The sequence below is a fragment of the Zootoca vivipara genome, chromosome 1 (assembly GCF_965207765.1).
Source record: "Zootoca vivipara chromosome 1, rZooViv2.hap1.1, whole genome shotgun sequence".
In the NCBI taxonomy this organism is placed as follows: Eukaryota; Metazoa; Chordata; class Lepidosauria; order Squamata; family Lacertidae; genus Zootoca; species Zootoca vivipara.
Genome location: NC_142582.1, coordinates 75,547,980 through 75,562,665, shown reverse-complemented (window position 1 = coordinate 75,562,665; position 14,686 = coordinate 75,547,980). Strand labels below are relative to the sequence as shown.

At 40.7% G+C, this 14,686-nt stretch overlaps 1 protein-coding gene across 3 annotated transcripts in view; it reads left to right on the top strand.

The window, feature by feature from the left end:
• The window catches only part of NELL1 (neural EGFL like 1), a 376,722-nt gene that overhangs the window by 328,060 nt on the left and 33,976 nt on the right, over positions 1 to 14,686 (top strand). The window contains exon 16 of one of the 3 annotated variants that reach the window (XM_035117428.3): positions 7,891 to 8,031. The exons of the other annotated variants lie outside the window; for them this stretch is intronic. Coding sequence (XP_034973319.2) covers positions 7,891 to 8,031 — 141 coding nt within the window. The remainder of the gene's footprint in view (positions 1 to 7,890; positions 8,032 to 14,686) is intronic. 3 annotated transcript variants of the gene reach the window in all.

Sequence of the window (14,686 nt, the reverse complement as noted above, 5' to 3'; positions counted from 1 at the left end):
GTGGCGAATCCAAGCCCTTGGCCAGCAGCAGTGGGGCTTGATGAGTGACAGCCCCACCATTCACACCAGCCAAGATAGAAGACAGGAACAGGGGGAAATACTTCTTCATAGAATTGTAGAGTTCAAATGGACCCCAAGCTTCATCCAGTCTAACCCCCTAACTTCTCCCAGGCTGAAGCAACAGAGAGCCCTGGATCAGGTCCTTTGCTGTCAAATGTCAGCCACACTGTTGGCACAGGATTCAACACTTCATTTTGAGGAATTTTTGCTGGCACCACAACTCAGGTAGTGCTATGCACTTACAGTACTGTGTGACCTTAGGCAAGCTACTTCCATTCAGCCGCTGCATCCTGTCTGCAACACTTTTAATCTTTTTAATCTTTAGAATATTTAAATCCCATTTGAATTATATCCTTCAGTACCACTCTGTTGACAGAAATATGAAACAATCGAAATAAAACAATATAATCAACTGTTGAAAACATTTTAAAACAGCAGAGCATTGAAAGCATATTAATTGGATTGATTGATTAATTAATAAGATTATGGATCAGTTCAAGCAATATTTAAGCTCCAGACTTAAATGACAACATTTCACGTACCATTCTTTCTTTTGCACACTTTTTAAGTTGCCGATGGGATGGGTGATCAGGATGGGCTTTTTCTTGTGCATTGAAGTGGCAATTTTTTCTCCCAATGCTGAGATTTTCATCATTATTGCAGCTAGGAAGAATGGTTAATTGATGTCTCTCTCATGTGCTGCAGTCCATGTATTTCACATATTATCTAGTTTGGCCTGGATAAATAGAAAGTTTTTGTTTGGCACCCAGAAGACATCAGATAACAGTGTTCCATAGGTAAGGTGTCACAACTGACAGAACCATTTATTCAGCTAACCCTGCCATGCAGACACCTCCACGTGGGCAAAGGCAGTCTTCCATATATCTGTCTCTCAATCCACATTTAGTTTTAAAGGTAAGCACAAGGATTTTGGTTTGTGCATAGAAAAAAATGGCAGCTGGTCAAGCTAGGACTGGTGCAAGGTATCTTCCCTTCATCTAGCCCTGATTCAATTCAACAGTAGTATTTTGGACCAATCAAAAGAGAAAATCATGGTTATTATTCGAATCTACATTACAGAGTTGTTTTACTGACTACAATAATGCTGTATGTGTTGCGCTTTGAATACTGAAAGTGGTATATACAAGTATTATTCATAAATAATCACTGGTGTTGCTTATTCCAGTTTGTAGAGGATTCTGTGTTTTATTGTGTTCTTTGAATCACTCTTATCCTATGTTTGATGAAGCAAGGAATCCATTCATATCACCCTCCTCTGTGTGTCAGCTCAGCAGTGACATATTGTCTGTATTTGGTTTAGTCAGAATGCCTAGCTTGAGGTCCTTTTCATTGATTCTCCTCCCTTTAGCTTTTGTGTAAGTGCTGGAGTTTGACATGAAGGGTACATTAACAACCCTTCCATTTGTCTAACTATTTTTCTTGTATCTTTCAAATAGATACTAAGTTTTCAATTCTAACCTCAGCTCTTTCATGCAGGTAGATAATGTTGCAATTCTAACTTAAGGCAGTGATCTACTTTAAAAGTAACCCAGCCCTATACTTCACTTTCCTAAAATAATTTACAAAACATTGCACCATTTGACCCTTTTCTCCATAATTCAGAGAAGTTAACAAGGACCCAGAGTTCCTCATGTTTTAAATGTTGTGGGAGCAATCTACCAAGCAGTTAACATCTATCTCCATAAATCTAAATCAAATATATTTTCAATGTTACTGGGCCACAGGAATGAACTGCAGGAAAAATTCTATTGATTTTTGCAAATGAAAAAATGAAAATTGAATTTAGAGAGGTCAGATGAAGACTGATCTATGGAAGCAATCTTCACATCAGAATGCTAGGGAATTAGAATACAAAGAAAGAAAAAGAGGACTTTGTGTGTAAATGGTCTGCAGTTGAACTTACTCAATAGGATTTAACTTGTTCTATCAGCTGCAGCACATGAATAGGTCATGATAAATTCCACTTCTAGGAAAACTGTCTTGGAGAAGGCTTAATATTCCAAGCCACACAAACCATACTAATGGGCAGCTAGCTTTGTGCTGCATTTGTATGCTGAAATTAACTTCTCCAAGATGCAGCTAACAGGAAGAGCAGCAGCAGAGGCTGCAACAGCAGAATTGAAAGCATCAACAGGCTAAATATATCATAAGGCAAAATAATAAATGAAGAGATTACAGTGTGGCTGTTTGCTTGCTATGTCCAATTATCATATAGGTCTATTCTAGAGTGAATACCAAGTGACCATTTTTACATTTTGTTACTATGGCAAGATTAAAAATAACAGTGAATTGGCGCTAAATAACAGAAATGTTTTCCTTTTATTAGGGCATTTTGTAATATAAATGTGATCTGAATGAAGCTGGTGGCTAGCCTGCAACATAGTCTGCAAAGCAGAAATAAATATACAGAAGTAAATAATAAGACTTAGAGCTGGTGATCCAGATATATCTTGGCCCTATTGGTGCTACAAAAAGGTAATGTTACAAGATAATGCAAAGTCAAGCACACAGCAGCACCCATGGCAGCACTGAAGTCTCTGAACAAACCCCTTCAAAGCTCACCTAATATTTGGAAAGCATGCAAGGTGCTTTTAAAGTGGGCATTATTAATTTTTGTCCTACCCACAATTATTTTTCTAGTCAATGCACAATGAAATTCCCATAGAACTAGGATTTATAAAGCATTCTGATGCATGTTAGATTTTTGCACATTGACATGAAGTGATATAAAACAGACAGTAGCACAGTTTAAAACAGGTTTCAGCACTGGATACGGGCAGGGCTATTTCTCTAGAAAAAGAGGTGCTGGAACTCACCACGAACACCTCCTTTGTTCTTTTATAATGACAATAGCACCCACCTGAGAGGTGCCAGAATTGAGTTCCAGGGAGTTCCCGCTGAAAAAAAAAGCTCTGGCATGGTATCTGATGTTTGCTCCTTTTCTCATGTTCTTCACTCACATATTAATGTTATAGTTGAACAGGGGTTGTATTAAATGGAATGTGGGTGCCATCATCAACCTTGCCTGAAACCTGTTTCCATGTATAATATTACAAGCCCCGTTTTTGCAGTTTACACCTATCCTAACAATTAAATTATTTGTGCAGTGAGCTTCAGAGTGAGTATCTAGGTGACATTCAAAAGAATGAGAATATAAATCAAAGTTTGACCCTTAACAAATAAAACAATAAAAACCCACCTAGCAACAATAAAATCCTATCTAGCAGTAGTAAAAATCCATAACAAACACCAAACAACCAGTTCAATTAACCCATCAGCAGATGTCATGGCCCATCCCAGATAAGGAAGACACACTTCTAATAGTTAACTCTTTATTGGCAAGAGAAACACAGCAGCACCGTGCTCCAGATACACACACTCATATGCTTCTAGTCTCTAGGCCACAGGTCTGGGCCCTATGGCAGTTGCAGCCCTTCCCCTCCTCCAGCTTATACCCTCCTCTGATGGGTTGCATGCCTGAAACCTGAGACTTCTCCAGCACAGTTGCTTCTGCTCTTTCCTTTTCAAGTCTCTCCTAGTTCTAGGAAACAGTGGAGTGCGGGAAGATGGGGAAACTACTGAACCGTCCCTCACCTGAATCATCCCTTCTTCTGCCACATCCTGCACACCTTCCTCCGCCTTTAACTGCCCTGACTCTTCCTCCTCCCCAGGCTCCTGCATTGTGGGTGGTGTTACACCCATAAATCACTGGTCTTCTCTCCTGGTTCACTCCCCTTGGTCCTCTGCCTCCACCACACACTCTTTGGCGCCCCACCAGTCCCTGGCAACAGAGCTCAATCCCCACCACCACCACCAAAAGCTAAAAACGGACCAGTTGTCATTCATCTGGAGTTTTTGTCTTGTGTTTACTGTTGTTGCATATGGAGCCTGCAATGAGAACTGTGATGCTGCTGCACAGATTGCACCAATAAGCCCTAGTTTCTGTTGCAGTTTTTATCTATAGGGACTAAAGGTCCTTGAATCCAAGACTGGTTCCTGTGGTCAGTGGATAAAGCAACATATGAACAAAATCACATACCCCAGCCATGTGTAAACTAGCACTTAGTCTGAAGAGAAGGAATTTATTTTCAGTTTGCTCTTAACCTTGCCTCTTTGGATAGAAGTAATTCCCAGTGAATGAAAACAGCTCTCTCTTTTTTCTTAAATGAAAGACACTAATTTATTATTGGTGATACCCCCTGCAGTGATCCTGAAAATCATCCAAGTGAGAATTTTGTAATAATTCTATCTAAACAGAAGATTCAGCCATTTTTCCCTGTGAACAGCCTCAGATTTTTTACAGCCTCTTTAATTACTTGAAGGTTAACATAAAATTAATTTGATAATTTTAAACATTGCCTTCCAAAACGTACAGCATAAAATCTCAGAGGAGACTATCTTCCAGGTGCAATAATAATCTGCCAAGTTTATTATAGATTATGAGCTCTGTATCAGCACCACATTGCAGAAGAACTGGAGGGTGGGAACCTTTGTAAAGACAACACATGTTTATTGGAGTACTTTGGGAGATCTGACTTGCCAATTTAAAAATAAAAAGTATGCTCTTATTTGCTTCATTGCATCTACAGCTGCTCACATACTTGCTGTTAAAATGTATTTGCCTCTTTTGTCATATTCTCTAACTTGTCCTGATACAATGTTTTTGAAATTACAAGTTATAAGGCAGAGTAGAAATGTGAATTATCAAGAAAGCAGGAAATCTGATATGTCTATGATATGTCTATGTTGAAAGTATTTAGAGATGTGCAGCTAACAGACAACTATAGAATTCCCTTTTTATGCATGTTTGCAAGAGTTTGGGGGATCCTTTAGACACTAAGCAGGAAGAAGAGGACACATAAATGCATTTTTGGATCCTACAGGATCCCATCACATCTAAATTTGCAATTCATTTTAATTTACTTAAGATATCTTATGCTGCTTTTTCACATCTCTAAGCAGTTTACAAAATAAAATATTAAAAACAAAAATAGCAGGGCTTTTTGCATTTTACTGTTAAATGGTGTTTCATGAATTTGTATGCTGTTTGATAGGTTTTGGTTCTGATTACAGCATTCTTTATGTTGGAAGATCTGCATTTCCTCCCTCTGGGTGAGATTTGGAATTGTAGGAAAAGGGAGTCACTTCACTGTCCCCTCTTGCCACTTCTTTTGAAAATACGAAGGTTGCTCTTAGCCTGGCATCTTTGTTAGAACTTTATTAGCTTTAGGATTCCGGTCTGCCACCATTGCTGTCCGGCGAGAGAATCTCGAGCTCTGAGAATCCCTGGTGCTGTGAGGGAGGGGGGAGCCGTGAGAGCACCGCGGACCCCCAAAAGAGCCCTAGATCGAGCGTTCTGGGGATGTGGGGATGTTCTTAGACCAGTGATGGGCAACCTTTTGAGCTTGGTGTGTCAAAATTCGCCAAAAAACCGAGCATAACTTGGGTGGTGTGTCACTTCGAGAAAAAAACAATAATTTCACAATATTTATAGTTAAAATAACAAAAATGTATAATTGTAATATATAACTGTATTTAATAAACCAAAAACTAATTATTTAACCAAACCAAACAAAAAAAAAACCCCTTATTTATCACAAGGTGCCCAGAGTTGTTGAGCTTTTTTGGGGGAGCTGCTGACCAAAGTTTTGGAGATTTTTTTGGGGGGTGCAAAAGTTGCTTTGCTCTTTTGGGGGGGATGCCCCAAAGCTGCTGCGCTTTTGGGGGGGGAGAGAACAGAAATAAATAATGAATAATACATTCGCTGGAACTATTACGCAGCACCAACACAGTCTGCCGAAGCGCCAAAAAAACCAGCACAGAACGGGTAAAACAACGAACGCTGTTACACCCAATCATAGTCTGCCAAAGCGCCAGAAAAAACAGCACAGAAAGGGTTAAAAAACCAATCTCTGGCTACCAGCAACAGCAGAGATACCAGTAGAGGGGGAAAAACCCAACAACAACAGCCCAAATCGGCCGATGGGGGCGTGCCAGCATTGAGGGCTCTGCGTGTCACGTCTGACACGCGTGTCATAGGTTCGCCATCACTGTCTTAGACCGATGTAAAGTTCTCAAACCAAGACACTATTTCCGGTTTTGCAGCATTTGTAAACCAAATCGTTCTTAAACCGGACTGTTCTTAAACCGAGGTACACTTATACATGTTTGGGTGATGCCAGAGTCATTGCTTGATTCAGGGCATTTTGCTTCCGCAAAACAGCGTATTACTTTGGTGGTTGGGAGAGGTCAAATATTTAAAACAACATCATAAACAAATTATACTATACAGCAGGGGTGGTAAACTCACATCATCAACATTGGCCATGCTGACTGGAGAACATGGGAGTTGGGAGTCCAGCATCTGAAGGACCACATGCTATAGAGGCTGAACAGGCATTAAAATAACAACTACTGATTAAGGACAATTTCGCTAGAAATTACACTCACTACACCTAAAAAACACCAAAAGCAATACTGAACATCTATCTTTGCTCCCAGACTATTAATCTAGCAGCTAAAATTTGGCCAAGAGTACTAATTTTCTTATCCTGCCCAGCTATATTAACTGTGCTACAGTTTGTGAAATGGCAACACGAAGTAACATTTTCAGTATTTCTCTTTCTCTCTCCCCACTGCCCCCCTTTTCCATTGAGGTGCAGAAATTCAAAGTGATACCTATCGTTCTCCAGACTGAATTCAGGGTCTCATAATATTTACGTCATAGACAAAGTAAAATCTGAGCCAGACAAAAATTCCTACCTTCACGCTATCTCAACTACTGAGCATTAAAACCCCAAAATGACAATTTTGCATGGCCAAATCTATCAAGAGACAGCCTCAGGGACCAAGGGACTTTGCAACTCTCCCATGATCCCAGGCTGTCTTTGTCAGTTGGGACTTAAATAAAAAAAAGAGGTGGGAAGGTGCCAGGCCACCCCGGGAGAGGACTGTCTCTCCTGAAGATCTTCTGTGTGACGCAGGGAGCTCTCCCCATCAATCTGTTTAAATTCCTTGGTTCAGTCTAATGGATCCGTTTTGCAGCATGAGAATTGCAGAAGAGATTTAAATGGCTGAACCCAGGCAAAACTGGTGGGAGAAAACGAAACACATGCACACACCCTCAAAAGGTCCCCTCTTTCATTGAGGGGGTGGGGAAATAAGCAGCAATTAACTCCCCCCCTGCAAATCTGCATATTCTAACAAAGGTCTGACTTTAAATTCACAGAGTTTGCACATTCATTTCAATCATTACCATAATCATAGCTTTCCATTTTGGTATATATTTAATCTAATTATTCAACCTATGAACCAACTGCTTCAACACAAAACTAAGAAGCAGTTTTTAGTTGATCTTTTTTTAAAAAAAAAACAACTTCCTACTTAAACATTTAGTTGCACTTCCAAATTAACAATAGTAATTAACAATAGTAATTAACAATATATGTAGGTAAGGGGATTAAAGTGTTTAGAACAAGGCGTTTCTTTTTCTGCTGTGTTAAAAGATATTGGCATCTGGCTGTCACCAAAGCGCTTTTTTTTGTGGCCCCTTGATTAAAACCCTGGTGGAACTTCCCTGCATTTGTTTTAAAGAATGTAAATGTTTCGTCCTCAGGATTGCAGAGAATGAACTTAGGATAAGGGATGGTGGAATTCCAGTGTGCTGCTGATAGGTTGCCCACCCATTCATTAAAATATGTATTATATTTGTTTCCTTATCTCTAGAAGAGTGTGTGTGTTTAAGTATCGCAAATGTTGGTGTCAAAGGAAATTAATATCCTGGCTGGCTTGTGTTTTTCTCTGAGGCAGATATTGATGAGTGTGCAGAGGGCATCATTGAATGTCACAACCATTCACGCTGTGTTAACCTCCCAGGGTGGTACCACTGTGAGTGCAGAAGCGGTTTCCATGACAATGGAACCTATTCACTTTCCGGGGAGTCCTGTGTTGGTAAGCAAAGAACAGCAGAGAAGTTATGTTATTGTTCTGCATGGTATCATATCCTTACTACTAGGAACAGCCTCTCATGTCCAAAGACAACATTTAATGCTAAACGTAGGATGTAACCAACCATTTGTTTAAGCTCAGCACTTTTCTGTGTAATATAATTTAAATATTATTACAAGAGAGATGAACCATCAAATCTCTGAATGTAATACAGAAAATATGCATTTAGAGGTCATATTGGTGATTTGCCTCCCTTAGCTATACTCGGTAGGTCACTTAAGACAAAACAGACCCTATCTATGTTTCTTTATGCTGCAAAATCTATAGGATGTAAAGCATTAACTTACAAATATTTCAACACAATAATTTTGCAACACATTGTAAGTCAGCATCCCCCCTCCCTCCACTGACCACATTTAGAATTTTGTTTAATTTTACCATTATTTGTTAACTCTTGACACATTTTGTGTAGTTTATTTTAAAGTGGCCAAAAGCACAGTTATCTTTTGTTTCAGTTGACAGAGAGCGCTTGATTCTTCTGTTGCCTTTATGAGGAAAAAATAATTAAGAAAAATGGGTGATTGTGTGGATATGTAACAAAAATCAAGCCCAGCCAGAAGCAGATGGGTGTGTTGAACTAATGGGCAGTGATGGACGCAGAGAGGCACCCCCCCCCCCGGGCTCCTAAGGCGGGGTTTGTTTACAGAAGTTTAGGTGTCTGCTAGTGTTAGAGGTCAGGGAACAATGGAACAGAGGTGGCTGCTAGTGTCAATAGCTCAAATTTAATTATGGTATGAAGAGTTTGGAAAAGGTTCACTACTCCAGTTAGTACCTGCTTTTCTTGTGTGCATATTGGAGAGAGAATTGGGGGACACGTGTTGTATATGCGGTATGAATTTTATTTATTTAAGCTATTTCTATATCACTTAACTACAGTTGTTCCTAAGTGGTGTACAGTAATAGAGACAAAATTGGTTGAAAACTAACTATAAGAACAGAAATGACGCCTGCTGAAATAAAAAGCTCTTCACTAGGCTCTGGATGTCCAACTGTGTCTGATCTCCACAACGTTGGGCCCACAATACTCATCATGTGGCTACTGGTGGATATGAGCCATGCATCAGAGCCACGGGGGACCGGGGACCGTGGCTCCCCCCCCCAAAAGGACGTCAGTAATCAGGCAGGGATATAAGGAACTGGGTGGTCTTTCTAGACCCAAGCTGCTAAGAGCCTTGTAAATTAATGCAAGAAACTTTGAACCAGGTGTGGGAGCATATGGATATAAGTTTTAAGGTTACGTGGTAGCCAGAGCCTGTCTCCCTCAAAAGTCTTGCCACAGCATTTTGCATCATTTTGCATTCAGACCAGTCCCAAGGAAAGCACCACATAGAGCGTGTTGTTATAACTAAGTTGTGAGGTTGTCAATCGTGTGTGCTGATAATGTGTGAGATAGATTGTGTAATATGTGGTGTGTGTGTGTGTGTGAGAGAGAGAGAGAGAGGGAGAGGGAGGAGAGGAGAGGAGAGGAGAGAGGTGGGGGTATAGTGGGTAGCTGTGCTGTATATAGGAAGGGGATGGGATTCCATGTGTGTTGTTGTGTGTTTCTTATATTTATCTGTAGCTGAGCTTGACTTTTCTTAACCTCCCTTAATGTAAGTTATTTCCTGAACTTTTTGTTCATAGCACATTTGCACATCAAGCAGGCAAAGACCAAGTAGGTAATGAAGGAAGAACAACATCCTTGTTAGGTTTTGCTCATGACTGTTATCAAAGTCACTTAAACAGCAAAAGGAGGTAAAAAGGGGAGAGCAGGGAGAGGTATTGCCTAACAACAGCTTCCCTGCCATCTTGTAGAAGAAATCTGTCTCTAAGAGCCTGTTGTTTCCAGCAGGTATTTACATCTGGATTAGGCCCTGCTGAGGCTGTCAGCAATCTGCCTGAGTGGCTGTAGCTGTTCAGGACATGCCCCAAACCAGCCTGCCTATGGTGCTGGAGAGGGGAGACTATAAGGTTGTTTTGCTTGGGGGAGGGGTTGTATGCAGGGTTCAATGAAGGTGAGTGCTCACCCTCTTTTATTGGGCATGGTTTTGTGTGTATTATTGTTTGTCTTTTTCTCTGGAGGAGGGTGTTGTGTTTTCCTCTAGGCCATTTCTAGGGTAAGAAGCTGGATAAATAGTTTCCTATTGCCACAAAAATGCCGGGACCTTCACAAAAAAACCCTTAAGCCATCATGGCTTCTCGCTTTGCCATGCAGTCCCGAATTTCCCACCACAAGCCTTTCCTCCCCCATACCCTCAAAAAACCTCAAATATATCTCCACCTTTTCATTCCTTGCTCCCTCCATCACCTGGCCAGGGAAAGAGAGAAGCAGTAGCCTACTTCAGGTTCTCATTTGCACGCTCTTAAAAGCTGATGGGGAGGGTCTGTTCTGTGTCCAAACCTAGGTTCTGACCCAGTTTCTTTGCATTGCTGAATTGTCTTTCATTGCCAGTTTCATTTGGGAACCTCAAGTGTCACTGAGCTGCCACCACCTGTTTGTGTAGCGGGTGTTTCCTTTTTGGCTCCTGTTTTGAGAGGGATGCAGAAAGATCTTGGTTAAGATGAGATGTCTGCCGTGTACAGTGCATTGTGTATACATTGAGGCTTTAAGTGGATTCAGATAAATTGAGTGTTAACAGTCTGTGTTTGCTACGAGGAAAACAAAACCAGGAATCAGCTTTGCTCCTGTCAGAACATGTAAAAATATGTCCAGATATGGCTGGAAAGACGTCCTGTCTGAAACTTTGGAGTGCCACTATCAGCCAGTATAGGCAATACTGAACTAGATAAACTGGTTCAGGATAAGGCAACTTCTTGTGTTTCCAACCAGTATTTGCGATTTCTGCTTTCACAAGCAATCAGGCATACCCATCGCTGTTCCGATCCCCACAGTTTTGGACAATCTAGTGCCTTATTTTGCATTTAAGCCTGGACATTAGAAACATTGCAATCCAGTTAGCACTTTCAATTGTAAGTGCTAGCCAGCTGATTAGCACTTTATATGGAGTGTTTCTTCCCACCCTCCTGGTATAATGTAGTTCCAAAAAACAAAAACAGAACACAGGGAGAGGGAGAGGGAGAAATCATATAAGTTGAAAAAGGTCTTGTTGGGCCATTAGCCCAATCCTGTACTTGACAGGAGATTCTTTGTTTGAAGACCTCCACCATGGCTTCAAGTTACATGAAAAGAGATTGCGGCAAAACATCTGGAAGAACTTGTTGGCAGTAAGAGCTGTCCAACAGTGGAATGGACTTCCTCAAGAGGTGGTGCTCTCCTTCCTTGGTTTTTAAGCAGAGCTTGGATGGCTATCTGTCTATGTATCACAGGGGTTGGATTAGATGATACTTGGGATCCCATACAATTCTATGATTCTATTATTCTAGGTGGTTGGTTCCATTTCTGAACTGCTCTTACCATCTGGAAATTTCTCCTGATGTTTAACTGAAATCTACCCTCCTGTAGTGTAATCCCAGTAAATCTAGTTTTGACCTTTGAGACAGCACAGGACAAGTCTTTGCTCTATTTTGGGTGACAGCCCTTCAGGTCTTTGACTAGTGCTGTCATGCACATGCACTGAGCCTTTTAAAAGAATGAGGAACAAATCTGGAAATTGCAGTATCCTTTTTCAGCCATATGGAAATGTCTGCATGTTAATATTCAGCAGAAGAATAGGACAGGTTTTATACATCTCTACTAGTAATGTTGCATATATATCTGTCAACCAAAGCTAGACCAGTAAAAGATACTTTAGTTATGTTGTAATTTTAAAGAATTTAAGACAGCTGCCTGAATGGAATTTAACCACTGTACTTTTTAAAATATTGGTAGGAATGCAGTGCGAGATTCTCTCAAATGCAAAGAAAAGGGCTACAACTGGCATGTTAAAATGGGATTTTAGAAGGCTTAGTAACCAAACACCACTAATTTTTTGTGTAGTTTTCTGGCTTGAAGTGATGGTTGCTATGAGGCAATGTATGCCCAATAAATCCTCAGCAGTGGATTTCACAGGCATGATTATGTCAAAAGCGATGAATTTCACAGTATTTCATGGCTTTAATAGATAATACTCCACATGAAAGTCATTCATACTTAAAGTCATTATTGGATGTTATTATGTTGCAAACCACGGTAATGGAAATAACCCAATCTGAGTTTATAATGGATCGTCCATTACATCTACCCTTATCAGGATTTCTTAAAAAAAAATCTACCACTGTTCAAAAATAGCAGTCACAAATTTAATATACATATATGCAGACTCAGGAACAACTTGTTTCATTCATTTATGTGGTGCTAAAGTTGGCACCAGTGATTTCACCCCGTTATTATTGTTGTTTATCACAGTAAAGTGATATTGTGAAAGAATTCTTATGCACTAAGAGAGGGGGGAGAATCACCTTGCAGTGTCTGCTGGTATGGTGCTGGTTTCAATTCAGGGTCTAGCCCTAAACAGTTTGGGACCCGAGTACAGCATCTTCCCCCAGTACCAATCACCTAGGGCTCTACGCTGTGCAACAGACAATCAGCTCATAGTTACATAGGTGAGGAGAGTGTGGACCCGAGGGAGAGCTTTTCCTGTGGTGGCGTCCCACTTGTGGAAGCCAGCATGCTGTAGTGGTTAAGAGTGGTAGACTTGTAATCTGGTGAACCAGGTTCGCTTCCCTGCTCCTCCACATGCAGCTGCTGGGTGACCTTGGGCTAGTCACACTTCTTTAAAGTCACTCAGCCCCACTCATCTCACAGAGTGTTTATGGGGGGGGGAAGGGAAAGGAGATTGTTAGCTGCTTTGAGACTCCTTAAGGGGAGTGAATGGTGGGATATCAAGTCCAAACTTACAATGGTGGGATATCAAGTCCAAACTCCTCCTCTTCTTCTTGTGGAACTCTCATCTAGGAACATTGAAAATGTCCCCATGGTTGAATTGCTTACATATAAATTGATGATTTATTTGCTCATTCAGGCCCTTAGATGATGATTTGCAGAAAAGCTAGTGTTATGCACCCTGTGGTCTGTTTAGTTGTTTTGCTGCTCTCTTAAATAATTTTAAACATTAGAATGGTATTTGAATATCAATCTGTTCTATCATTGTAAGCCACCTTGAGCTCCTAAGGGAGAAAGGGTGGGGTAAGAATTGTATATATATAAAAAATAAGTTTTCCACCTCAGAGTGCCCTCAGACTACTGAAAGACCTTTATCTAGGACAATGTAGTCATTAGAGTGGGTACTTTTTATCTTTTAAAAAAAAAGCTCCAGACAAGCCTTAATATCCTTCACAATATGTATAATTTGTTCCTATTGAGCAGGCATCCCCAAACTGCGGCCCTCCAGATGTTTTGGCCTACAACTCCCATGATCCCTAGCTAACAGGACCAGTGGTCAGGGATGATGGGAATTGTAGTCCAAAACATCTGGAGGGCTGAAGTTTGGGGATGCCTGCTATTGAGCTTTGGTTCATATATGAAAAGGGTACTTTTCAATATCATATGGGTGGCAAACCCCCTGCCTAGCCCCACAAGCCTTTCTTCCATCCCACCAATCCCCAGTCCATTTCTAGTGGTGAATGACACATCTCTTCTCTTGTTCCTGCCACCATTGTTAGGAGATGGGAGTGCTCTGATGGGATCTGATGCATCCTGCCAGGAAGGTGATTTCCCTCTCTATCACAACATTGACAGATGTGAAAGAAAATCATTCGCCCTCCACTATAGAATGCACTGATGGGGAGGAAAATCACATCTTTCTACCTGTCTTCTACCTCCCTTTTCAGCAAAGTTTGTGCTGTTTTCTGTGGTATTCTGGTGCACCCATGGGGGCTCTGTGTAGTCCATGTGGGTGAAGTGGGTGAATGTGCAGTGATCTGATCTGATGTGTGTGTGTGTGTGTGGAATGTGTACTTTATTTGTGTGCACAAGGCCATCGGATAAGCATGTCTATTTCTTTTGGTCACTCTCCTTGTAGTATGCTGGGAAGGACTGCAGCTCTCAGGCTTAGAAAATAGCCATTCCTGGTATACTAAAAACAACTCTTTCTCTGAATGCTGGTCCATATGTAGCCAGAATGATGCCATTCATATGGAAGAGGAAAGTCTTGGCAGGATTCAGGAAGGTCCATGCTTTGTATAAGTACATTTTTGTAAAGGGGGAACAAAAACCTAATAGAGGAAAGAAGCCAAAAACAGTCCAGTGAGTATTGAACATGCTTAGTGGTCATGGACTACTATCTGTCTGAAAAACGGAGTGGGAGGAGGAAAATAATTGAAAATTCTGGAAGAGGTAATGTTTGGAACTCTGAACAAGAACCCACGCAGCAACATTTTCTTGTTGTTTTCTTATTTTTCAAAACCCACTGCCCTCATTTTGACCTGCCAACCGATGTGGAAGTTCACAAGGTTAGACACTGTTGCCCAGGTGTAAGATGTAAACAGAATATGAAATTAATGGGGTTATTTTAATTAAATAGCATTGCTGAGCCATCTGCTGTTGTACTCTGGTGCCAAAAGATTAAACCAGTTTTTACTTTATATATAAACTGGTCTCCAACAGGCTTTAATTTTCAGAAACAGTTGCAGCTATGTAATACTGAAGCAGATTGTAATGTTTTAAAAGTACTTCAGTCAA